A 23,469-nucleotide genomic window follows, 5' to 3' on the forward strand; every position below is an offset into this window, starting at 1 on the left:
GAAAGAAGCTACATGCATTTAGTTGTCATAGTGGAGCCGCCTCTAGTTGCACGTTGCGCACAGACCATGCCAAGGACCCACGTGGCACGCAATGTTGCAAATGACGTCGTCCCTCCACAGTCGAAGATGTGAAGGTCAACCACCATCCATGATGTCGCCTATCGCAAGAGCTCTTCCACGCCTGGCTCTGTCGTCGACGCCATCGAGCATCACTGCAGCTCGGCGAGGGCTAGCGACCACGGGCGTGTTGCTCAAGAAGCAGCCCCTGTCGCCGACCAATGACTCGAGAACGTCGCCTCGAGACGCTTCGACGCCTACCCATCCTGGCTACACTCCTGCTGACACGCCTGTTTCGAGTGAACACCCGTCCACCATGCCTGGCGTGAGCTCGCAGATTCGAACTGCCTCGTAAGTGGATCTCTTACGGACAGCTTCGTCAAGAAGAGGAGAAGAAGAGAGCACTGAGACTTTGGACGTGCTGCTTTAGGACTACGCCGCAGGCCAGCACTCGACCTCACCCTCCTCACGCAGGCATCAAGGAGATGGCCGAGGGCGCAAAGATTGGAGGCGAGGACGGCATCACGCCCGAAGAGCGCAATGTCAAGAACTGGGGTCCCAACCAGCGCACACCCGAATTCAACCCCCTCGAGGGTAAGCGGCGACCAGTCCACGACGGTGGCAGCAACGAAGGCGGCTTCGACTCGAAGGGACAGAGCAAGACATAACGAGGAGAAGAAAGGATACTCGACGAATGCGCAGACTCAAAGAAACACATGTAGATCTCTAGCACTCCTCGTCTCTCATTTGGTGGCAATTCATTCATCCGGACATCAGCAATGACGAGCGGAAAGGAGAAGAGAACGGCAGAGGGGGGCCACAACGTCGTACTTGCGACAAAATACTTTGGGGCGCCGATGGAAAAAGAAAAATGGCCCACTTGTTCAATCAATTTTCAGGAAGACAATGCGCTCGGTGTTGGATGAAAAAGCGAAAATACTGCAGTATCCCGCCGCGCCCTAGGGGTGGAGAGGCAGTCCGCTTGCCAGTCCGTCCGCCCCGAGTAGCATTCGATGCTGCTTGGCAAAACACAGGCGGCCTGGACGCATGGCAGAGTTGCCTCACAAGAGCGCAAGACGCTCGTTTGAGGCATTGCTGAGTTGCAGCGGACGGCATAGATAAACTGGCGGTGCAGCGTCCTTTGATTTTCCCCCCAGTTGCCTTCCCCTTCATCGTTCGCCGGAACTCCTCTGTCCGTCTCTCTGTGTCATATCTGCTCGCTCGAAGGTGCTACTTTGTTCATCCTAAGCAACAGGCTACGACAAGCAGCAGCGAAGACAATGGCAGGATTCCCTCCTCCCCCTCCCCCTCCAGGTGCGCAGTACGGACAGCAAGGCAACTACCATTATCAGCAGCAGCGCGGTGGCGGTGGCGTTGGCGTCGCCGCTGCTGCCTATCCTTCAGCTTATGACCATCCCAGCAACATGCAGCGCATGCCTTCCTATGGCTCTACGAGTCGAGCATATGCTAGCGACCCGTACGGTGCTCCATCAAACCGGGCCTCGTACCCTGGAGCAGGTGCTCCTGCGTTTGGTGGCGTAGCACAGCCGGGCTACCCGTCGCAAGCCTCTCGCAGTTACCAACCGCAGCAATCCATGCAACCCATGCATCCGGCGGCTATGATGGGGTACAATCCCATGCCTGCCGGTGTTCCAAGCCCCTACGGTCAATATCTTCCACCTCAGCCATCGCACATGTCGCCCCAGTACCAGCTAGCAGCCATGAACCCTTACTTGGCCGCCACACCCACTGGTTATCCCGTCCCACCCTACGGAGGAGCATATCCAGCACTATTTTCCCCGCCTCCCCCACCGGGCATGGGTGTCATGGACCCGTACGGCAACTACATGCCCCCCAACATTGCCGCCTCGCTTGCTCGTGGCTATGCAGATGGTTTTGATGCCTACCGCGGACGTGATCACTGTGAGTAACACTATCTCATGACCTAAAGGGCTTTTGGAGCACGGAGAGAGGAAAGGGGAAGAGGAGCCTAGTCTCAGCGCCATGCTTCCTAGGTGAGCAGACTCGAGTCGTTGTAAAAGACCGAGAAGATTCTGCTTCGGCCATACTCACTGCAGTGCCCTGTTTAGCCAGGGAAAAAGAAGATGGCAATGAGTCTTCCTCTTGCTCGAGCGGGAATTTCGAGACCGGGACAAAGAAGAGAGGAACCAGAAGGAAGAAAAGAGCCTCGAAACCACTTGACATGGCTGCCGACGTCCTTTCTATGCTGCCTGAAAAGGTCGGCACTCTATAATTTCTCTCTTTCTTGCTTCATCCTCGCACCCTGTCGCTCTCCGTATGCTTGCCCAGATCGGTGCTGACAAAATAACGCTCCTCTTCTCCTTGCAGATGCTCACACAGGCCGTCAAGGTCGTCATCACAGCCGCCATTCGAGGAGTCACTCCGTCGGCTCCTCGCGATCGTCCAACGGGCGCAAGAGCAAGAAGCACGGGTGAGGCTACAAGCGCTTTCTGACTTGCACAGCAATGATACGCTCATACTCAAGCCTTCCATATGCACGCACAGAGACAGCAAGAGGCTGAAAGACACTCTCGTCGGTGCAGTGTCGGGTGTGCTGCTGGACCAAGGCATCGAGCGCTTCAAGCATCGCCACGACTCAAAGGGCCCACACGGCAGCGGCAAGAGCGACCACGAGCACAACAACTAGTCATGTCCTTCCCGGCCCCTTCCATCCCGCACCTCCAACCCGGCGATGCTGTGCATATCCATGGAACAAGGAATCCCCTTTCCCATACATCCATGTATCATCCGATCCTTCTCATACCATCAAAAGCGCTTGTGACACGAACATTCTCCCTCGTATTCTCTGCGCAATGGTCGAAAAAGCATGTATTGCATTTACTCCCAACGTTCCTCTTCCCCCTCGCGACTCTCCTTTCTCTTGTAGAGGTTCTGCTTCGGCCGGAAACGCTGCCGTCTCTCTTTCATCTTCCCTTCAGTCTTCCTTTCCCGCTCGATTCCCTTGGTTTGTGCTTTCCTATCTGCCTCAACCTTGTTGTCTTCTTCGCCTTGTATCGTGTCTGCGTCCTCCCCGTCAATCTCTCTCAGCCAGCGCTCTACCATGCGACTGGGCCTCTGCCCCGTCTCTCGGAGTTCGCGCGCAATGCGTTCCCACCGCTCGTCGCCGGCATCCCTGCACCGCAACACAATCGCCTCGTAGCTGGTACGTGTGGGCACGATCTTGCGCCTCTTTGCCTCTTCCAGGAACTTGAACGCATCTTCGTAGTAGCCCTTTTGCGTGAGGCAGAGGATGATCGCTCGCTCGTACGTCGTTGCCGTCGGCGTCACCATCTCGCCTATCTTGGCGGCCTTTTCTTCGGGCGTGCGCCGCCGGTGGTGGTTGAGGTCCTTGAACACGAGCGTGCCCATGAGCCTGTCGCGTGCATCAATGGCCGTCAGCAGGAGCTCGTCAAACGTCGCGGCATCGGCCAAGACGGTGTCGGCGAGCTCTTGGCGGCTCATGGTAAACATGGCTCGGTCCAGCCCCGGCCGCTTGAGCTTCTTGCCGCCCCATGTCTCGTAGTCCTCTTTTGGTTCCTCTTCCGGCGTGGGCGGCGCAGGGACAGAAGCGGTGAGCGGGTCCTTGCGCGCGTCGCGGAGGTACTTGCGATCCCGGTAGATCTGCACCGCGAGCGCCTTGTCCGTGAGACGGTTCGCCGCCGCAATCATGGCGTTGAGGCTGCCCGTCAGCATGCCACCGTACGTTGTCTGCTCTGCGCCAACTGCCTTGAAAGCGGCATATGCCTTTTCCATCGCCTCTGGGCTGGACGAGGCGAAGCGAGTGAGAGACTTGAGGGTATGGTGCGTAGGTGTGGCGACGCCGGCGCTAAGGCTCGCGATCCGATTGGCCGTGCGAAAGGCCGCTTCAAAGTCCAGGTCGGCGCATTGGGACTCAAAGAGGGGTGCAAGGTGCCACTCTTGCAACGCCCATTTCTTCAGCATCGCCCGTGGCGACCTGACAGACGAGGACGCGGGAGAGACATCGAAAAAGAGGGAGAGAATCTCCTGGATGAACAAGGCCTGTCCATGGACGCGCGAGGCAGTGTTGAGGATCTGCACCACCAGGCCCTCGTCAGGCGTGAGGAGTGCCTTCCGCACCGCTCGGTCCCAGGCCACCTCGACGCCGGGGAACCAGTCGTTGTCGGCGGAGCATCGGAGGACGGACATCCACATCTGGCTGTCAAGCTTGCGCATGCTCGCCCCATCATCCATCCAGAGGGCGAGGTCGGTCATGAGGCGTGCCTCACGGCAGTGGGCTGCTGCGCTGAGGAGATTGAGGCAGGTCGCAGGATTTAGCACACGCGCGAGAAAGGCATCTTCCTGCCGGGCTTCTCCTTCCTCCTGGACACCGTGGCCCTTCGTTTGCGAAGCGCACCCCAGGAGGGCAAGCGCTAGCTCGAGGTTGTGTGTCAAGGTGCAGCGAAGCAGCATGTGGTGGTATGTCTTTGGCGTCCAGTTGCGCGTCCAGTGCCTCGATATCAGGACCGGCATGGCCTCGTTTTGCTCCTCCTGCTCCTGTTCCTGTACCTGTTCCTCTTCGTTCTTGGCAGACAAACTCTCACTTGCCGTGCTCCCCCATAGCGGCGACAAGGACGCAATCTCATCAAGCACCTCTTCGATGCCGGCGCGGTCGCTGGCCACGATGCTGGCCTTGAGGCGGTAATTTAACAGGTCAACATCGATGTCGAAGCCCAGCGCTCGCATGTCCTCGAGCGTGCTCTGGCAGAGCCTAACCTGCCCACACTCCGCTGCTGTATAGAGAAGACAATGGTATACGTGGAGAGAAGGCGGCGGAATAGAGGGTAGCTTCCTCTCCGCAGCAATCTCGTGGAGTCGTTGCTGAATATCGGCGCATACATCGATGACGCCAGCCAAATTCTTGTCAGCGCGCCTCACCGAAATGGCGCTGTACAGCTCTCGCAGCTTTGAGTCTGTCCGAGCAAGGACATCGTCGAATGCAGACGCAGACCTCAACTCCTCTCTGCCCTCGCCCATGTCCACGTCTAGCGATGACTCGCCATTTTGCAGCGACTTTGACAGCAGCCTGGCGCGACTGCCGCTCCTCTTGGCGGCAAAGAGGGGCGTATGGACATTTGGTCTCGGTCTACTCGATGCCCGACTGTGCTCGTAGATCGACTTTGTGCGCCCGAACCCATCACCGCCCTCGCTGTCTTCCTCCTTCCCATCGTCGACCGCCCTCTCCTTGCCCTTTCCCAGTGGGGACGCAAGGGTAGGGGCTTCTTGCCAAACGACGCTCGATGTGCTCGCCAAGCATCTGTGCCGCACCTCCGCCGCAAGGCTCTTCGCACCCCTCCTGCTGAGATGCCTTAGCATATGTCCTAGCGGTGGCCTTTCGCCCTCCCTTTCCTTGTGCTATCAACCAAAAGCACTGCGAAGAAAGGCTCGCGCGCACGCACGCGTGAGCGAAGCTCACAAAAAAAAAAAAAAAAAAAAAAAAAGATTACGTAATCACAATCTGCACACCTCTCGCCTGAGAAGCTCCCTCCGGCTCCGGAAAATTAATAGCTGGAACGGCGGCTGCTGGTGGGCTGACCTCTCCGCGTCTCAGCACAATTGCGACAGCAGCGGTCGTATCGCTAGAGTGGCAGTGCTGCTCAGCATCATTGTCGTTGCTCAGCCCAGCATGATGTGATCGTGTAGCGAAAGAGGCTGGCACAGGCTGTTACAATAGCGGTGAAGACTGGTGATTAATCGTATGATGTCCGGTTGCACGCGAGCCTTTCAGATCATGCCAAGCCAGCGGCGTTTCCGGTCGAAGAGTGTTCCTGTCGCAATGGACAATGCTACCACGGCCTCTCTAATCTGCGTCCTGCCTGGCTAAGTGTGCAGTACATAAGATGCTGCACTTCCGGAATCGGATAAGCTGTCGTTGGGCCCGCGAAACTTTCTCTCGCGTTGTCTGCCAAACCGTGCGTGATCCGGGATAACGATACGGGGGAGGGGAACAACACGTCGTAGCGAGGTTCCAACAGCCTTGTTGTTATTTCGGTTCAATTTTGTTTCATAAGTCTAAAAGACGGCGCTAGTGCAGTCTGCGCTCTCAACTAAAGTTAACTCAACAATCAAAAGGGAAAAAAGAAGGAAGGACGAAATCTCATTCCTTCTCGTCGGACCCACCCTCCAAGCAACCAACCAACCTTGACCTGACATCTCTCTTCCACCTGTTTTCTTTTTCTGCGGACAACTTTAGCAACCAGACACCATGACTCGCCCTCAGAACGTCGGAATCAAGGTGGGTTTATTCTCTGTCCCTTGCTGCAGTGCGTTGGATGGAGAAGTGAGCTGACTGTCTCCCTCTTGCCATCTTGTCGTTCTCTAGGGATTTGAAATCTACTTTCCCAAGCGAGTGAGTGATTCATTCGTCGTAATTCTCCAGATGAAGAGGAAGGGTGAGCTGACGTCGTCCGACAGTGCATCTCGGAGGAGGACCTGGAGAAGTTTGACGGCGTGGCCGCGGGCAAGTACACCATTGGGTTTGGGCAGCAGTACATGGCCTGCACCGACGACCGCGAAGACATCAACTCGTTTGCTCTCAATGGTGAGCCATCTTCTCCGCCCTATGCCCAATTGGAGAAAGAAAGAAGAAAGAAAGTAGCTGACAGCATGCAACCCTTGCAACGCAGTCACCTCGAGCCTGATGCAAAAGTACTCGGTCGACCCAAAGAGCATCGGCCGCCTCGACGTGGGCACCGAGACGATCATCGACAAGTCCAAGTCGGTCAAGACGATTCTCATGAACCTCTTTGCCCCCGCTGGCAACACCGACGTCGAGGGCATCGACAGCAAGAATGCCTGCTACGGAGGCACCGCCGCCCTGTTCAATGCCGTCAACTGGATCGAGTCCTCGTCGTGGGATGGCCGTGACGCCATCGTCGTTGCCGCCGACATTGCCATCTATGCCGAGGGCAGCGCCCGACCCGTCGGTGGTGCCGGTGCCGTTGCGCTCCTCATTGGTCCCGATGCACCCCTGTCGATCGAATCGGTCCGCGGTTCCCACATGGCCAACTCGTGGGACTTTTTCAAGCCCGACCTCTCGTCTGAATACCCCACCGTCGATGGCCCCGAGACCCTGGTCGCCTATCTGGGCTCGATCGACAAGGCCTGGGACAGCTACCGCGCAAAGACGGCCCAGTTTGCCGCTCGCCAGTCCAAGACCAACGGCGCGGCGGCGGCGCCCGTCATTGGCAACGCCATCAGCAAGGAGGTCCTCGCCAAGACGAACCTCGACGACTTTGACTACACCATCTTCCACAGCCCCTACTCGAAGCTGGTCCAGAAGGGCTTTGGCCGACTGGTGAGTCGTCCTTGAAGAAGGCTTAGAGACTTATTGCTCACCCCTGCGCTGTCGCCAACCAACAGCTCTACAATGACTTCCTTGTTGACCCGAAAAACGAGGCCTACGCATCGATCCCCGCCAACTTTGCTGAGCTGGACCGCAAGGACACTATCTTCAACAAGGATGTCGAAAAGGCTTTCCTCGGCCTCGCCAAGGCAAAGATGAACGAGAAGCTGGAGCCAACAATGAACTGCGTTCGCCGGTGCGGAAACATGTACACGGCCTCGCTCTACGGCGGTCTCGCCGCGCTGCTGTCCAACGTCGCCTCGAAGGACCTTCAGGGAAAGCGGATTCTCATGTACTCGTTTGGCTCTGGCTCTGCCGCCTCGTTCTTTGGCATCAAGGTCCAGGGCGACACGACGGAGCTGGCCGAGAAGCTGGACCTGATCAAGAGGCTCGCCGCCATGCAGGTCGTCCCCTGCCAGACCTACGTTGACGCCCTCAAGACGCGTGAGGCCACGCACAACGCCGTCAACTACACGCCCCAGGGCGACCTGGCCAACCTCTGGCCGGGCAGCTACTACCTCGAGAACGTCGACAAGATGTACCGGAGAACCTACGGGCGCACGGACGTTGCCTAATTACCCTCCTACCGCTTCTCCTTGTCCACGCTTACACTCTCTTATCTTTAACTCTCTCGCTAGACGAAAGGCGATCTGTCATGTACCGTATGCCCTCCACTGGAAAACAGAATCATATTACTACTATCGGCAACTCCTTCCCTTCTACTACTTGCCGCTGCTACTCCCTCGAGACGGCGGTAGTGATGAAGTCGTGGGCTGTGCACCCTGGCTATATAGGAGCTTTTGTCTTTCCTCCAGCACTCTCCGCTTGTTGAAGTAGTCGATCTGTCTCGTCTTTGTGTCAGCCGCATCGCTTCGTAAGCCAACCCTGAAACGGCCTGCGTTCCTTCTCACCCAGCTCTTTGCACAGTTCTCCTCGTAGGGACCCCTCGCACTGGCGCAGGGATCATTCTTCACCTCGTCCTCCAGCCGGTCCCGTTTGGTCCGCTGCTCCTCTGCAGCTGCTTCGCCCAGCATGCCGCGCCCGTCGGACATGTCTGTGCCCGGCGGCACGACGATGCGGTGCGACGAGAGGCAGGCGTAGTAGGCATCGCGCGACTCCCAGCACTGCCGCCGAGACGAGCGTGTGGGCGCTTGGTTTGCCGCTGCGTTTGTGTCGCCCTTTGACGATGAAGAGGAGGAAAAGAAACCCATTATTTTTTTGCGGTCAAGATTTCGCAATCTTCCTTCGTAGGGCGAGGAAGAAAGTGATGGAGTGGCTCGTTCCTTTAGGTGAGCAAGAGGCGCGAAGAAATCCGATGTCGACGCGCACGTGGAGATTTTAGAGATGCGTCGCACTCCACTACCGCCCTCGTCGTGCGCCGAAGGTATGACAGCGAGCGTGCCCAAAAATTGAGGAAAGAAGCAGACTCGACATTGAGGTCAGGTAGCCAAGTTTGTGTGGAACTACCTTGGAGCTGGTCCGAAGTGTCAGATTCGTGACCAGCTTGGGCCGATGAAGATTCGTTTGTCGGAGACTTTGATAACTCCGATATCGCATATTCTCGTATTCTACCGTGAACTTTTATCAAGTTATCCGCAGGCAGCGAAGTATCTCTATCGTTGCTGTCGATCCTCCCGTTCGTGCTCTCTCTCCGACGTCTCTTGAGTGGCGCTGAGCTGGTATCATTACTTCGTCTGTATCGAGGGTCAAGCTCAAGGGATATTGCTCAAAAAAAAAAGCCTGCCAAGGGCGAGCTGGTAAAAATATGTGATGGACAGCTTCACAATTCGTGTAATTATGAGAATGCAGACGACGCTGTGGTCATTTAGAAAGCTCCTACGGGCTGGTGTCAGGTGGCACATTGCATATGTCGAATCATGCACTGCCTTCCTTGTTGAGTGCAGGTAATTTTGATGACGGTGAAGATATCGCACTCATGAAAAAGGAACAGAGAACTGAAAGTCCTTGTACGCCCTCTCTTCCCACTAAGACAGCTCTTAGCCCGAATTCAGTCAACCGGACATGCAGAAGAAAGCAGACTTCAGCTTCATGTCGCGTAGGGCACCCGGGCTTCGAATATAGCATCGCACATCGACGAGGGATCAACTACGTAAGGTTTGCGTCTGTGCGAGTGAGGGCTAGGGAGAAAAAAAAAAGGCTCGACGCGTCTGTCTGCAGCTTTGTTCCCGGCACCACCTTTTTCTAGCATCTCACGTCGTCTTCGACATCCAAAGCCGGAAAGGCTCTCAGCTTCCAGCAATGGCCACGGCATCATCCTCAACATCGTCGATGCAGGACAGGGAACCAGCTGATGCGCCAGCTGCTCTACCGCTCTATGCGCCACCGAGAAGCATTAGGGCAGGCGTCGCAGGAGCCAATGCTGAGCCGTTCGACGAAAACGACGAGCGTGTCTTCTTTGACCGTCAGACAAATACCTGGAAATGCGAAGCCGAGGGCGATGGAGAGACAAGCGAGCTGGAATGGGATGTGACCAAAAGGACATGGTTGCCTGTCGTAGATGACGAGCTGATCAGGGCGCAGCAAATGGCGTATAGTGTAGAAGGCGTGGACGAAGAGGCGCCCGTTGCCGCCGTCGAGCGACGAAACCAGAAGAAGCGCCGAAGAGCCTCGCCATCCGGCAAGGACGGAGAAGAGAGAGAAGGCGGCAACAAGCAGCCTCGAGCTCCCAAGGCACGTGTTAACAGCAGCGTCTATGTCACCGGCCTGCCGCTGGACGCGACCAAGTCTGAGATTGCCGCTGTCTTTTCTCGCTACGGCGTCCTCAATGAGGATGACCAGGGCGAGCCGAGAATCAAGATGTACGCCGACGAGAAGACTGGAATGTTCAAGGGAGAGGCACTCGTTACCTTCTTCAAGCCAGAGAGCGTTGAGCTGGCCGTCCAGGTCCTCGATGAAAGCGCACTGAGAGCGGCAGAGGGCAAGACACACCCAATCATGAAGGTTGAAAAGGCTCAGTTCGGGTCCGGTAACGGCAAAGAGCAGGCCAAGGAGATCGACTCGGCCGACCACGAAAGAAGGCTGGGAGAGGCGTCGTCGTCATCGTCGGCGTCTGCCTCGACGCCGAACACCAATGGCGTCTCGCAAGGCAGAGGCGGTCAGAGGAAACAAATGACGGAACAGGAAAAGAAAAAGGCACAGAAACGATACGCGAAGATGAACAACAAGCTGACGGATTGGAACTCCGACTCGGATGAAGACCTCGAGCTCCTCAAGCGGCCATCGGGTCAATCTCGAGAGGCGGGAATGGGCAACACAGTGGCCGCCATGGCGTCTTCAAGTAGCAGACAGGTGTGCTTGCGCAGAATGTTCACGCTAGCTGAGCTTGACGAAGACCCGACGCTGCTCCTCGATCTCAAAGAGGATGTGCGAGAAGAGTGTGAGACACTAGGCAAGGTGACCAACGTCGTGCTATGGGACAAGGAACCCGACGGAATCATGACCGTAAAGTTTTCTGGTACCGAAGCGGCGCAGGCGTGCGTTGAGGTGAGTTTCAGAGTTTCATGCAATCCTTGCCTACGAACACATCGCTCATTAAAGTGACTTCAAGAAAATGGACGGGAGATTCTTTGCAGGAAGAAAGGTGATTGCTCATCTCCTGGAAGGCAAGCCGAAGTTCAAGCGGTCCGACAAGAGTGGACCTGCTGAAGACGACGAGGATGTCGATGCCGTCGGCGAGGAGCAAAGACGGCACGATGCCTTTGGCGAATGGCTCGATGGAGGCGGTGATGGTACCTGACAAAAGTTCTATTCACAATAATTCTGTCACTGTCCCTGTCATGTGCTTTTGCTCGCTCACGCGGCTCTCGACGCGTCGTGGACGTGTAAATGGAAAGACGCAATGAGCGAGGTTGACGCGACCGTTGTACACCCTTTTTAATTTTACCAACATCATTCACCCGCTTTGCATCCCTCCATCGCCTCCATCCTTCTTACCATTCTCGAATCCGTCAGAGCAGCCATTAGAGAAGCATGTCGGGCTTCGACGTAGGGCGCGTGTACAGCGCGCAGGTGCTTGCAGGATCCGAAGAGTCTCGGGCGCCAGATGCCCCCGCCCAGACCGAAGAGGCGCTCCTCCAATTCATCCAGCGTTTCCGGACGGGCAACGACTACATCTACAGAGACCGGCTTCGCGCAAACTTGCTGGCCAAGCAGAATGTCCTCGACGTGCAGCTCGAGCACCTGCAGCTTTGGAGCGCCTACCTCGCCCAGCAATTCCGAGAGCATCCTGGCGAGATGCTACCCTTGGTAAATAGACCTTCTCTCATCCATATCCATGTGAGCTTGAATTGACACGACTTTTGATAGATCGAGTCGGCGGTTAAGAGGGCGGCACGCTCTATTCTATACCCTGTGGCTGCCGACCGAGGGCAGCGGCCCGAGGCACCTGATGTCCAGGTCACGCTCAAGCTGTCCGCCAACCTACTGGGTATGCGCGACCTTCACGCCGACTCCATTTCCAAGCTCGTCCGTATCCCCGGAATTGTCATTGGCACGTCGACGCTGTCGTCTCGCGCAACCCATCTGTGCATCATGTGCCGTGACTGCAAGAACACAAAGGTCCTCCCCATCACGAGCGGCTTCGGCGGCTTCGTACTGCCGAGGTACTGCGACGCGCCCAACAAGACAATGGACAACCAAGTCAAGTGCAGCACCGACCCCTTTGTCGTCCTGCACGACAAGTGTGAATTTGTCGACTCGCAGACAATAAAGCTCCAAGAGGCGCCAGACATGGTCCCCGTCGGAGAGCTGCCCAGGCATATGCTCCTTTCTGCGGACCGAACGCTCTGCGCCAGGGTTGTGCCCGGTTCTCGCATCATTGCCACGGGCGTCTACTCGACCTTCAATTCGAGCAAGTCGGGAAAGGCAGGCAGCGGTGGTGGCACAGTCGCGCTGCGAACGCCTTACCTGCGCGTCCTCGGCTTCGAAATCGACGCGGAAGGCGCCGGAGGACGGGGAGGCGCTCGCATGTTTTCGGCCACCGAGGAAGACGAGTTCTCGCGCATGAGCAGGACCCCCGATCTGTACAAGAAGCTTGCCTCCAGCATTGCGCCCTCCATCTTCGGCAATGAAGGTGAGCATCCTGAGCAGCTTTTGCCAATGTCGCGTGCGCCGAAAAGCTGACCGCAATACTCTCCCTAGATATCAAGAAGGCAATCACCTGTCTCCTCTTCGGTGGGAGCAAAAAGGTGCTGCCTGACGGCATGAGACTTCGAGGCGACATCAACGTGCTGCTGCTGGGTGACCCTGGTACGGCCAAATCTCAGCTGCTCAAGTTTGTCGAGAAGGTCTCGCCGATTGCAGTATATACCTCGGGAAAAGGAAGTAGTGCGGCTGGTCTGACTGCTTCGGTCCAGCGAGACGCAAACTCGGTGAGCACTGTCTTTCTGCGAATGGAGGGATTGCTTGCAAGTGCTGACGGTGAGACTACTCAGCGAGAATTTTACCTCGAGGGCGGTGCAATGGTCTTGGCAGACGGCGGAGTGGTGTGCATCGATGAATTTGACAAGATGCGAGACGAAGACCGCGTCGCGATCCACGAGGCCATGGAGCAACAGACGATCTCCATCGCCAAGGCCGGCATCACGACGATTCTGAATTCCAGGACGTCGGTCCTGGCGGCTGCCAACCCCGTCTTTGGACGATACGACGACATGAAGAGCCCTGGCGAGAACATTGATTTCCAGACGACGATTCTGAGTCGATTTGACATGATCTTTATCGTCAAGGACGAGCACAACGAGGCGCGGGACCGAACGATCGCAAAGCATGTCATGAATGTGCACATGAACCGGGGCGCCGACCAGCAGCAGCAACAGCAGCAGCAACAACAGGGTGACTTTGACGTCGAGGACATGAAGCGGTACATTGCCTTTGCCAAGGCTCGGTGTGCCCCCCGCGTCTCTGCCGAAGCCGCCGAGAAGCTCTCGTCGCACTTTGTCGCCCTGCGCAGACAGGTGGCACAGGTCGAGCGCGACAACGACGAGCGAAGCAGCATCCCCATCACTGTCCGACAGCTGGAAGCTATCGTGCGGATCAGCGAGTCGCTGGCCAAGATGACGCTATCAACGACGGTCCTCGAGGAGCACGTCGATGAGGCTATCCGTCTCTTCAAGTTCTCGACAATGGACGCCGTGCAGGCCGGAAACGTCGATGGCATGTCGAGGGGCGAGCTCCAGGAGGAGGTGCAGCGCCTAGAGCGAGACATCAAGCGGAGGCTGCCCATCGGCTGGGCCGTGTCGGCCGCCAGGCTGCGAGGCGAGTTCGTCGAGGGACAGGGCTTCAGTCAGCATGCGTTGGACAAGACGCTCTGGGTCCTGGAGAAGAGAGACGTTCTCAGATTTACCAACCAGAGAAAGGTCATCACCAGGACAGGCGTATAGCCCTGCCTCATCCTCTACTAGTCTTCTCCTTTCTGTCTCTTGCTCCCTTCTATTCCTACTCAATGGATTCGGCTCTGGCTCTTTGTGTAATGTAACCTTTGTGATAAATCTGCTGCCGACAAAAGTACATGTGTGTGTGTGCGAGGAAGAGAAGGACATACCTGGAAAGGTAGTGATACTTTACAAAGAGCGTACACGGATATCTTCAGTACTCGTCGTAGTCATCGCCGTATTGTTCCTCCTCGACGTTGCCCATGAGAGTGTTCATCTGCCGCTTCCACTCGGGAACGCTTTCGGCCTCTGTCAATTCGCCTTCGCCCTCCGTCTCGGCCTCTCCTTCTCCGTCCGTTGTCGCTCTACCACCCTCGCTCTCGTCCTCCGTCTCCCTGCCTGACCTCCTCTTCCTCTTCTTGTCCTCTCCCTTGCCTGGCTGCTTCTTGACATCATCGTCAAAGAGGCTGTTGATGACGTCGTAGTTGAGCTTCCTGCTAAAGTTCTTCTTTCGGCTCATCATCATCTTGGCATTCTCGGCCGCCGCCGAGCCTCGACTGCCCGTTGCACCGGGCTTGGCGCTGTTGCTCCTCTTGACTGCAGAGCCGGATCGTCTCGAGCCGCTCTTTGGGACGATGCCATTCTTGATGTCTGCCTCGAGCTTGAGCTGCTTCTCCAGCGACTTCTCGAGGTAGTCGCGGTTGAATTCGACCCAGACGCGCTCCTTGATCTTTGCCTCTTCCTCTGTCAGGATGAATGCGTCGAGTTCTGCTTCATCTAATCCGAGCAGCGCGTCTTCTTCTGCGGCAGCAGCTCCCGCTTCGCTGCCCTGCGGTGGCGGTGGCGTCGGCGTCGGCTCCTTGATTGGCCGTGTCAGAGGCGAGGTGCGTGGCATTGTAGATGGGTCCTCGTGGTCTAGAGTGCTTGGACCGGGTTGGGAAGACTTGAGAGCAGGAGCAGCAGCCGCCTGCTGCAATATGCTCTTCTGCTCTTCCAAGTCTGGCCTCGGCCGACTCGACGACGGGGTATCGCCGACGAGCCCAGCCTTTGCGCGCTCGACCCGTGCTCTCTCTTCCTCTGTCAAATCAGCGTCCAACCTGCGAGCTGCCTCTTCTTGCAAAGCCCTTGCGATCTCTTCTTCGGTCGCCTCGTCCGCCAGCGCCTCGAGCCGTGGATCCAACATCAACGCCTCGTCTCCCTCTTTGAGTTTTAGTCTTCTCTGCCTTCGCTTTTCGTCCTCATCTGCGGCGTCTCCGTCCTCGTCGTCTTCATCGGCATCGTTCGCTTCGTCATCCACGTCCTCTTGCTCTTCGTCGTCTGGTCGTACGTTGCCCTCCCCCCGTCCCTTTCCGGCAAGAAATTTGGCCCTCTTTCTAGCCTTGTCCCTTCTGGCCTTTGTTTCTTCATTCATCTTCCCTTTTCCCTTGGCCCTCTTTCTGTCATCCTCTTCCTTCTTCGGCAATCTAGCCAGATAGTAGGCAGGCGGCTCATTCTCCTCTTCGAGCCAGATATTTCGGAAATCGTCGATTGTCAGCTTTCCTGACGGAGTCTGCTTAAAGTCCTCGAGGCGCTTGCGAAGCGTAACGTCTGCAATCTTGACAACCTGGACAATCTCTGCAATCGATCTCCGGAAATGATTCATCCGCGCGGCGAGCAGCAGGCAGGCACCACAGATGCCCGCAGGGCGGCGTCCTTGGGTAATCCAGTCTTTGTTGAACCGTGCAACAAGACGGGTGGCATCCGTGGCCACACGCTGCGTCTCATCGCCGAATTCGAGGAGCGAGGCGAAGCGAGAGATGAAGATGGACGGGTCAATGACGGGAATCGTCAAGCCCAGGCAACGGACCAGTCTCAAGTAGGACCTTCCGAGAATAAAGACATTGACCTGACGGTAACGTCCACAGATCAGGATTGGGCATTCGTCAGGGCAATACGAGAACAAAAGCCGACTCACTCCGATGGCATCGGCGAAGTCGATAAGCATGTGATTCGTCTTGTCGAGTCTGCAGGCCAGGTAGAGGCAGCTGGCCTGTGTGTACTCCTGCTTTCGGCCCAGGACAAAGTTCTTTGGCTCGCTGCCGTCCTGCTTGTAGGTGCCGCCTTCAAGTGCGAGCGAGAACATGCGACCGGCCCGCTCGATAGTGTTCATGGGCACCCGCTTGGCCGTACCAATGGCTCGCATTGCACTCCGCGCTGCGAAAGCGAGATGCACTCAGACGCCATCTAGACCGAAGTTACACGAGCGAAAACACTCACCGACGGCAATTGTCATTTCCCTTGACTCGCCCGCGCCGCTGCTTCGGAATCCTCCCGGGCCCTGTGTCCTTGCTCCTCCTGAGAACGACGACGCAAACAATGTCAGCAGCAGACCTTGCTTTCTCGGCCTTCTCTCGCACACGCACTCTGATCATTTCCGACGTAACTTCCCTGCACAACGGCCCCACCCGCACTGTTCTCTGCGAAAGTGACATCGCTGACAATTCTCGACTCCTCGAGCACTATGCCACAATCGATGCAGGCTGCCGATGCATCCTGGTAATCGATGTTGGACGAATTGCAGTGCGGACAGATCATCTTGTCGTCTTTCCCGCTGTCCTAGCAGTCGACCTTTGCCCTCAGACCTGCCGCAATGCTGCTACTGCTGCTGCGGGCTCCAGCACTGGCTGCGTCCCCTTTGAATTGTGATGGCGGGCCCTAAGACTCCTTGAGCTGTAGCAATTGTTTATTTCGACGAGAACCAAAAGATTTGGATGTCAGACTTTTTTTCCACGTGGGTTTCATATCGTCTCCCCGACCTTTTTCACTTTGTCCGCCCCAGGGACTGACTGATTCATTGATCGCGTGAAGGAAGCACGGCGATAATTTTTCCTTTTCGCGATTTCACCTACAATTCAAGGCTGCTCTTTATCTTCGAAGCGGCAGTCCGGGGAAGGCAGCAGAAGAAGACGATATGGGCGACAGCGACGTAATCATGGAAGATGCCACGACGGCCAATGGAGCATCTCCGCAGGTCAATGGGACGGCGTCGGGGTCATCAAAGATCAACGCGCAGACGTGGGTGTTCGTAGTTGCAAATGGGACCCAGGTCAGAGACTGACGATCTACACCCTCCAATTCTCCAGCATCTCAGCAGAAGACAAGCAGAGAGGTCAAGTAGCCAAAGACCAAGGAAACGATGCATTCAAGGCAAAGAGGCACGACGACGCCGTCAGACTCTATACCGCTGCCATTGGTGAGATTCTCTTTCTTTCCACCTTCATTCCTCGTTATTTACAGGGCTATATGCTGACTCATTACAGACACTGACCCTACCGAGCCTTCGTACTTCACCAACCGAGCGGCAGCCTACATGGCACTGTTCAAGTACAAGCTGGCGCTCGAAGACTGCAATCGAGCTGCATCAATGCAGTCTTCCGCTCCGCAGGCCAAGACGCTGATCCGGCTCGCCCGGTGTCACTTCAACCTGGGTGATTTGTCATCGGCGCAGTCTGCGCTGGACCGAACGCTGAAGCTTGAGCCGGGTAACACCGCTGCTGCGCAGCTGGCGGCGCAAGTCGACCGGACGGCCAAGCACATTGCCTCATACCAGCGAGCAATGAAGGAGGGGTCCTACGGTATGGCCAACATTGCACTGGATCAGGCTTCGAGCGAGGTGCAGGAAGTCCCCCTCGCCTGGCGGCTGATGCGCGTTGAGCTACTCATGAAGCGAGGCCAGCTCGATGCGGCCAATGGAGCAGCCACCGATGCGTTGCGGCTGCATCCAAATGATCCAGACGCGCTGTGTCTCCGTGCAAAGGTGCTGCTGGGTCTCGGCACCGACCTCAACCGGGCCGTCCAGCACGGTCAAGCTGCGCTGCGTGCAGACCCTGAGCATTCGCAGGCCCGGCGGCTGGTCCGCCGCGTCAAGAAGCTCGAGTCGGCAAAGGACAAGGCCAACGCGGACTTCAAAGGCGGAAGGCTCCAAGAGGCTGTTGATGGGTACACCGAGACGCTGCGCTTGGCCGACGAGGATGCTGAGCAGGACGGCGATGCGCGAGGTTTCAAAGCCATCCTCTTCTCCAACCGCGCCACGGCCAACTCGAAGCTGGGAAAGAACGAAGAGGCGGTTGAGGACTGTGACGAGTCATTGCGGCTCAATCCCGGATACGTCAAGGCGCTGCGGACGCGCGCAAGGGCCAAGCTGGCATGCGAAAAGTACGAAGAGGCCGTGGGTGACTTCAAGAGCGCGCTCGAAGAGAGCAGCGGTGCCGAGGCCGAGGGCCTCAAGAAGGAGCTCCGGTCGGCCGAGATTGACTTGAAGAGGAGCAAGAAGAAGGACTACTACAAGATCCTGGGCGTGTCCAAGGATGCGTCGAGCGCCGAGCTGAAAAAGGCTTACCGAAAAGAGTCGCTCAAGCACCATCCGGACAAGGGAGGAGACGAGGAAAAGTTCAAGCTCTGCAACGAGGCGTTTGGCATCCTCTCCGACGACACCAAGCGGCGGCGGTACGATGCCGGGGCAGACGACCCAGACAGCGATGTCGCCGGCGGCTTTGGCGGCGGCTTTGGCGGCATGGATGGCGCAGGCATCAATCTTGCCGATCTCTTTGGCGGCGGCATGGGCGGCGGTATGGGTGGCATGGGGGGCATGAATGGCATGGGTGGCATGGGCGGCATGGGCGGTGCGCAATTTGACTTTGGCGGCATGGGTGGCTCGAGCTTTGCGGGAGCAGGAGGTCCCTTTGGAGCAGGTGGCCAAGGAGCAGGCTCGAGAAGAGGTCGCCCACCGCCTGGTTTCCGGTTCGGCTGAACTGGAGGATTCTTTGCCATATGTCTTTCGCCCATATTTGCACATTCTCATCTCCTAGAACGCTTCGCTCTCCACCCTCCACGCGCAATGCACCGTTCTCACTACCATCTTCACAAAAAGCAAGACGATCACTGCTCTAGAGCACACAGCGTTTACAATACTAACTGCAATGTCGACACCAATGAGATTACATTTTTTTTTTTGGTCAGAATGGTCTCCTCCGAGTGGGAATGGAACAATGTGGGTGATGTAAAGTGCGCGGAAAGAGAATGAGCCGGAGAAGCAAGTCTAAGCAAGGCCAGGTCCGAGGTGGAATTTGGCATCCGTCTTCTCCCTGACCTCCTCGAGTGTCACGCCGTCCTGGAGCTCGATGAGGGTGAGCTCGCCCTTCTTGCGGTCGACATCAAAGACGCAGAGGTCTGTGATGATTCTGCTGACGCAGCGACTGCCCGTCAAGGGAAGCTTGCACTCCTGTTGGATCTTTGATCGGCCGTTCTTGTCAAGGTGATCCGTCAGCACAACGACCTTGGTTTCGTTGGGCGAAGAGACGAGGTCCATGGCACCTCCCATCCCCTTCACGATCTTTCCGGGGATTAAATAATTGGCCAGGTCGCCATTGGCTCCAATCTCGAGGGCGCCAAGCATCGTCACGTCGACGTGGCCACCGCGGATCATGCCAAAGGACTCGTCAGACGAGAAAGTAGATGCGCCTGGAAGCAGGGTCACAGTCTCCTTGCCCGCATTGACGAGGTCCGCATCGACGTCTGCCGTCTTTGGGTAAGGGCCCATGCCGAGGATGCCGTTCTCGGAGTGCAGGACGACTGAGATTCCCTCGGGCAGGAAAGAGGGGACGAGGCTGGGCATGCCCACGCCCAAGTTGACGTAGTCGCCATTCTCGAGCTCCTTTGCGGCTCGACGGGTGATGCGCTCTCGTCGCGCTCGTGCAGCAGCCTTGGCTTCAGCGTCCGCTCCAGCAGACGACTTGGAGGAAGACGAGGGCTTGGCATCCGACACGGTCATAACTTCGACCTGCTTCTCCTCGGTGGCCTGCACGACTCGGTCAACAAAGATTGAAGGCAGGTGGACGGTGTTGGGGTCCAGGGTTCCCACGGGGACGATTTCCTCTGCCTGTCAAGTGCGATCAGTCAGCCAAGCCCTTTTCTCTCCCTCTGTGTGTGTCTTTAAACACGTCTGAAAAGAAAAAAAAAAAGAAAAAAAAAACGCACCTCGACGATGGTCAGCTTTGCATTCTTGGCAAAGGCGGCGCCAAAGTTGCCTGCAGCGAGCCGGAACATGCAGTTGCCCATCTCGTCTGCCTTGTGGGCGTGAACGATGGCCACGTCGCCGTAGATTGCCTCCTCAAGCAGGTAGCCTCGCCCGTTGAATTCTCTCGTCTCTCGCGGCTTCTGCCATTCCTTTGGCTTTGGTTCCGACTTGTCGCCCTCGGCCCGCTCCTCGTACCGCACCACCAGCTCGCCCTTTTCAATGGCAGTCCCGAAGCCCGTGGGGGTGTAGAAAGCAGGGATACCAAATGCACCGGCGCGACACCGCTCGACCATCGTGCCCTGCGGTGTAAGCTGCAGGGAGACGTGACCCGAGAGGTACTGCTGCTCAAAGTACTTGTTCGATCCGATAAACGAGGAAATCATCTTGCCAATCTGCCGTGTGTGAAGCAGCCTGCCCAGACCCTTTTCGCCGACGCCGGCGTTGTTGCTGACACAGGTCAGGTTCTGGATCGACTTGTTCTCCGAGATGGCCTTGATGAGCGTGTCGGGCGTGCCACAGAGGCCAAAGCCGGACGAGAGGACGGTAGAGCCGGACTTGATGTCCTTGACAGCCTCGGCGGCACTGGAGACAACCTTATTGATACTCGCAGCCGATGCCGGGCTTGTGCTTGAGAGGAGACGGACGGTCAGAGGCGTGAAGCGGCTCCGTGGGGCGGCCTGGAGGCCACGGCCAGTCACGGACTGCCGAAGTGCAGACGAGAGCATATCGTTCGGAGTCGCGGTGGTGCTGACAGAATAGGAGAGCCTCCACAAATTTCGATAGGAAGCTGATGAAAAGCAAGAGCTTGGCTAATCGAGCAACCGATGATCGTGCGATGAACGGTGTCTAAGGGGAGGGGGAAGGGAGGGTGTGGTGCAGGCCGCTCAAGGAAAGATTGCTCTGCGGCGGGGCAGACGTTGTGATGTAGGGTGAAGAAGAGACTTAAAGGGGGGTCGAGAACCGAGGCGGACAATATATCGATGCCTCTTCGGATCCTTCCGAATCCGAAACGGAGCATCCGATCGGAGAAAGAAGAAAATGGTGGCTGAGAATGTCACGCGTCTGTCACAAATCAGTCATGTGGATCATGCTTTAGACCGATGGATTTGACATGCGGAACGAGATTAGCATCATGTCGAGGCCGCCGTCGTCGACGTCGGCTGGCCACCCTCTCCTCCCTGGTCTTGGCCAGGTTGAGCCTCAAGAGTGCTCGAAAGACCCTTTGTCCGGACGTCCCAGCCATAGCCTCCTCCAGGAGCACCAGCGACGTTGTCGCCCGGGCCGTCATAGTGTACTGTTTGTTGGCGTAGTCGTAGAGGTCAGTCATGTCCGTTCGAAGGGCTGAGCAACAGACTCACGTTTGGCTGCGTCGTAGTTCGCAATGAATTCCCATCCATTCTCACGCACATGGTAGAGGTTGACGCTGTTACCCGAATATGCGTCTATAAGGACGGGTCAATGCGTGTCCCAGTCTGACCTGAAAAGGGACGCTTCTCTCACCTCGGTGTGTGGCCGCGTAGATGCTCCTCCTTCCTAGTTCCTGTGCTTCGGCGTCTTCCAGGTCCCATTTGTATCCTTGATCGAGTACACCGTATGCAAATGTTGACCCTGAGCCAACGCTGAAGACGTCGCCCTTGAGTCTCGTTCCGTCAGAGTCGACGTAGAACAGGGCTGGTCCCTATAGCATTGGGTAGATGTGAGTTGTCAAGGCATTCCCCTTGCACGTTCAGAGCAAATACTCACGGTCTTGTCCCAGCCACAGATCATGGTGCCCATACTGAGACCCATACCCTTGTAGCTGTAGACGAGGTTGCTGAGGTACTTGCTCGCAGCCGCGACGCTGATCCTCTCCTTGTTCCTCAGCTCGTGGAGTCTGCACTGGATACCCAGGTATGTCTCCCAGTATTGGCAGTCGGCCGCACCTCCGGCCATGGTGCCGAGAAGGTAAGGGTTAATCTCGATAACTTTTTTGACAGTGCCCGAGGCAATGTAGGAACCAGCAGTGGCGCGCGAGTCGACAGCGACGATGATGCCGCCCTTGAAGCGGAAAGCGAGCGTCGTCGTGCCGTGTTGCAGCTTGATTCGCGCAGAAGAATTCGTCGAGTCGACATCAGTGTATTGTGAGAGGAACTGAGCAGGCTGTCGAATGGATCTTAATTAGCGAGAGGAGCACTTGAGCGACAGGGAGTGAACTCACATTCGTCGATGGAAGGTCAAAGCGGGGCAGCGAGTCCGACATCGACGATGCGCCCTTCACAGTCGCACCATCGAAGTCCTCCTGCCCATCGAGGCCAGCCAGGGGGTCGTTTCCGAATCTTGACAAGATTGAGTTCATCTTGCCGTGTCTGCTGCTGAGGCGTAGGAGACGAACAAGAAACAGATGTACTTGTTGGCTTGAGCTTGACGCGCGTCCATCTCCATCTAGCTCTCGGCCGAAATTGCTCGTATCACACAGAATAGTTGAAGAGCGGGCATTTTCACCAGAGGATCGGTATGGTGATTGGAGAGAGACATGAGGAGGCTAGTGTTACAAGCAAAATGAGACATTCATGAGATGAGGTGATGACAACACAAAGGGGCCATCACGCCCGAATGCTGCTATTGCCCCGCAAAAAGAGCCCATCCAGGGAACTCCTTTACTCCTCGTCGTCCTCGTCCATGTCGGCGCTGACGTTGAAGAACCTGGATAGAAGGGAGAGATTTGTAAGTTGGGTGCACGGCAGCAAGATTGGGGAATCCATGACTCACTTGATCTCGAAGCCCTGCTTGGAGGTGGCGACGACGCGGAGCCAGTCGCGGAGCTGGGACCTCTTGAGATACCTCTTGGTGAGGAACTTGAGGTACCGCTTCGAGAAGGGGATCGTGGTCGTGATCCAGATCTTGCCCTCGCCTGCAGAGAGAGTGTTAAGAAGCTTGTCAGCATTTGCTGTCATGGGTTTCCTCGCGTGAAATCTCCTTTGCTCTCGCGCCCCTTTCTCCAACCTCCAGATCTTGGCTTCTGCATCTCCAGGCCAGCCCTATCTCCTTCATTCTCCTCCCAACAATCGCGCCTTTTTTTGCAGCTCCTTGAGACGATGGCAGCACTTTCTCTTCCTCCGTGCGTCCGCTACCCAGAAAATCAAAGGGTCGAGACTAACCTTCCTTCTGGACCTTGACGACATCGCCGAGCTGGCCAGCCTTGCCCTCGACCTTGATGTGGTCGTGGAGATACTTCTCAAACGACGAGGCGTCGAGGATGCCGTCGTTGGCGGGGCCGCTGAAGTCGATGAAGATCTTGTTGGGCTTCGAAGCCGAGGGCTGCTGGGCCGAGGCGCCCTTGACGTTCTTGGTGACGGCCTTTTGAAGGACGAAACAAAAGTCAGCTTGGCCATGCTCCCTGGGAAGCTGAAGAAAATGACCCACCATTTTTGGAGATGAGATACGGATGTGAAGAGACGACGGCCTACAGGAGAGTGACTGCAAAGCTTGAGGTAAGAAGAAGAGCAGCAGCTGAAGCAGCAACAACAACGGCCCCTCCTGGCTCTGCACTGCGGAAAAAAAAAATCAATGAAAGAGCGAGAAATTCTCGCGTGGCAAAGTCA

At 56.7% G+C, this 23,469-nt stretch overlaps 12 protein-coding genes across 12 annotated transcripts; 6 read left to right on the forward strand and 6 right to left on the reverse strand.

Moving 5' to 3' along the window:
• Positions 1-151: 151 nt before the first annotated feature.
• On the forward strand, positions 152-725 carry FA10DRAFT_288155 (hypothetical protein; the record flags this gene model as incomplete). Its single annotated transcript, XM_025524186.1, has 2 exons — positions 152-408; positions 488-725. The coding sequence occupies 2 exons, from the start codon at positions 152-154 to the stop codon at positions 723-725; spliced, it is 495 nt and encodes a 164-aa protein (XP_025375821.1).
• Positions 726-1,247: 522 nt separating this feature from the next.
• On the forward strand, positions 1,248-2,758 carry FA10DRAFT_167902 (hypothetical protein). The gene is made up of 4 exons (XM_025518199.1): positions 1,248-1,980; positions 2,148-2,296; positions 2,407-2,509; positions 2,584-2,758. Exons 1-4 carry the CDS (start codon positions 1,338-1,340, stop codon positions 2,598-2,600), a joined length of 912 nt encoding a protein of 303 aa, XP_025375822.1. The 5' UTR covers positions 1,248-1,337; the 3' UTR covers positions 2,601-2,758.
• FA10DRAFT_167943 (hypothetical protein) lies at positions 2,657-5,508 on the reverse strand. Its single transcript, XM_025518200.1, has one exon. It carries the CDS (start codon positions 5,410-5,412, stop codon positions 2,917-2,919), a length of 2,496 nt encoding a protein of 831 aa, XP_025375823.1. The 5' UTR covers positions 5,413-5,508; the 3' UTR covers positions 2,657-2,916.
• A 456-nt stretch (positions 5,509-5,964) lies between these two features.
• Positions 5,965-8,204, forward strand: FA10DRAFT_244231 (hydroxy methylglutaryl-CoA synthase). Its single transcript, XM_025519338.1, has 5 exons — positions 5,965-6,331; positions 6,419-6,445; positions 6,511-6,637; positions 6,723-7,393; positions 7,459-8,204. Exons 1-5 carry the CDS (start codon positions 6,302-6,304, stop codon positions 8,014-8,016), a joined length of 1,413 nt encoding a protein of 470 aa, XP_025375824.1. The 5' UTR covers positions 5,965-6,301; the 3' UTR covers positions 8,017-8,204.
• FA10DRAFT_232651 (hypothetical protein) lies at positions 8,164-8,652 on the reverse strand (the record flags this gene model as incomplete). Its single annotated transcript, XM_025518915.1, has 2 exons — positions 8,164-8,283; positions 8,353-8,652. 2 exons carry the CDS (start codon positions 8,650-8,652, stop codon positions 8,164-8,166), a joined length of 420 nt encoding a protein of 139 aa, XP_025375825.1.
• Positions 8,653-9,730: 1,078 nt separating this feature from the next.
• FA10DRAFT_232968 (hypothetical protein) lies at positions 9,731-11,198 on the forward strand (the record flags this gene model as incomplete). Its single annotated transcript, XM_025518927.1, has 2 exons — positions 9,731-10,945; positions 11,010-11,198. 2 exons carry the CDS (start codon positions 9,731-9,733, stop codon positions 11,196-11,198), a joined length of 1,404 nt encoding a protein of 467 aa, XP_025375826.1.
• A 117-nt stretch (positions 11,199-11,315) lies between these two features.
• FA10DRAFT_167955 (putative CDC46-cell division control protein) lies at positions 11,316-13,945 on the forward strand. Its single transcript, XM_025518201.1, has 4 exons — positions 11,316-11,707; positions 11,768-12,533; positions 12,602-12,831; positions 12,895-13,945. The coding sequence occupies exons 1-4, from the start codon at positions 11,432-11,434 to the stop codon at positions 13,840-13,842; spliced, it is 2,220 nt and encodes a 739-aa protein (XP_025375827.1). The 5' UTR covers positions 11,316-11,431; the 3' UTR covers positions 13,843-13,945.
• Positions 13,945-16,544, reverse strand: FA10DRAFT_167974 (BRF1-domain-containing protein). Its single transcript, XM_025518203.1, has 4 exons — positions 16,236-16,544; positions 16,090-16,167; positions 15,788-16,026; positions 13,945-15,718 (listed from the first exon to the last, which is right to left on the reverse strand). Exons 1-4 carry the CDS (start codon positions 16,405-16,407, stop codon positions 14,048-14,050), a joined length of 2,160 nt encoding a protein of 719 aa, XP_025375828.1. The 5' UTR covers positions 16,408-16,544; the 3' UTR covers positions 13,945-14,047.
• Positions 16,545-16,673: 129 nt separating this feature from the next.
• FA10DRAFT_254907 (hypothetical protein) lies at positions 16,674-18,818 on the forward strand. The gene is made up of 3 exons (XM_025519745.1): positions 16,674-16,887; positions 16,956-17,065; positions 17,133-18,818. Exons 1-3 carry the CDS (start codon positions 16,784-16,786, stop codon positions 18,620-18,622), a joined length of 1,704 nt encoding a protein of 567 aa, XP_025375829.1. The 5' UTR covers positions 16,674-16,783; the 3' UTR covers positions 18,623-18,818.
• Positions 18,767-20,815, reverse strand: FA10DRAFT_167988 (putative succinyl-CoA:3-ketoacid-coenzyme A transferase mitochondrial precursor). Its single transcript, XM_025518204.1, has 2 exons — positions 19,849-20,815; positions 18,767-19,750 (listed from the first exon to the last, which is right to left on the reverse strand). Exons 1-2 carry the CDS (start codon positions 20,611-20,613, stop codon positions 18,911-18,913), a joined length of 1,605 nt encoding a protein of 534 aa, XP_025375830.1. The 5' UTR covers positions 20,614-20,815; the 3' UTR covers positions 18,767-18,910.
• Positions 20,792-22,289, reverse strand: FA10DRAFT_168299 (putative PRE2-20S core proteasome subunit). The gene is made up of 5 exons (XM_025518206.1): positions 22,086-22,289; positions 21,632-22,027; positions 21,389-21,566; positions 21,247-21,330; positions 20,792-21,182 (listed from the first exon to the last, which is right to left on the reverse strand). The coding sequence occupies exons 1-5, from the start codon at positions 22,221-22,223 to the stop codon at positions 21,019-21,021; spliced, it is 960 nt and encodes a 319-aa protein (XP_025375831.1). The 5' UTR covers positions 22,224-22,289; the 3' UTR covers positions 20,792-21,018.
• A 235-nt stretch (positions 22,290-22,524) lies between these two features.
• On the reverse strand, positions 22,525-23,259 carry FA10DRAFT_272930 (ribosomal protein L22e; the record flags this gene model as incomplete). Its single annotated transcript, XM_025523146.1, has 4 exons — positions 22,525-22,570; positions 22,637-22,778; positions 23,026-23,212; positions 23,242-23,259. 4 exons carry the CDS (start codon positions 23,257-23,259, stop codon positions 22,525-22,527), a joined length of 393 nt encoding a protein of 130 aa, XP_025375832.1.
• Positions 23,260-23,469: the final 210 nt, after the last annotated feature.

Source organism: Acaromyces ingoldii (genome assembly GCF_003144295.1).
Source record: "Acaromyces ingoldii strain MCA 4198 unplaced genomic scaffold FA10scaffold_5, whole genome shotgun sequence".
Taxonomy (NCBI): Eukaryota; Fungi; Basidiomycota; class Exobasidiomycetes; order Exobasidiales; family Cryptobasidiaceae; genus Acaromyces; species Acaromyces ingoldii.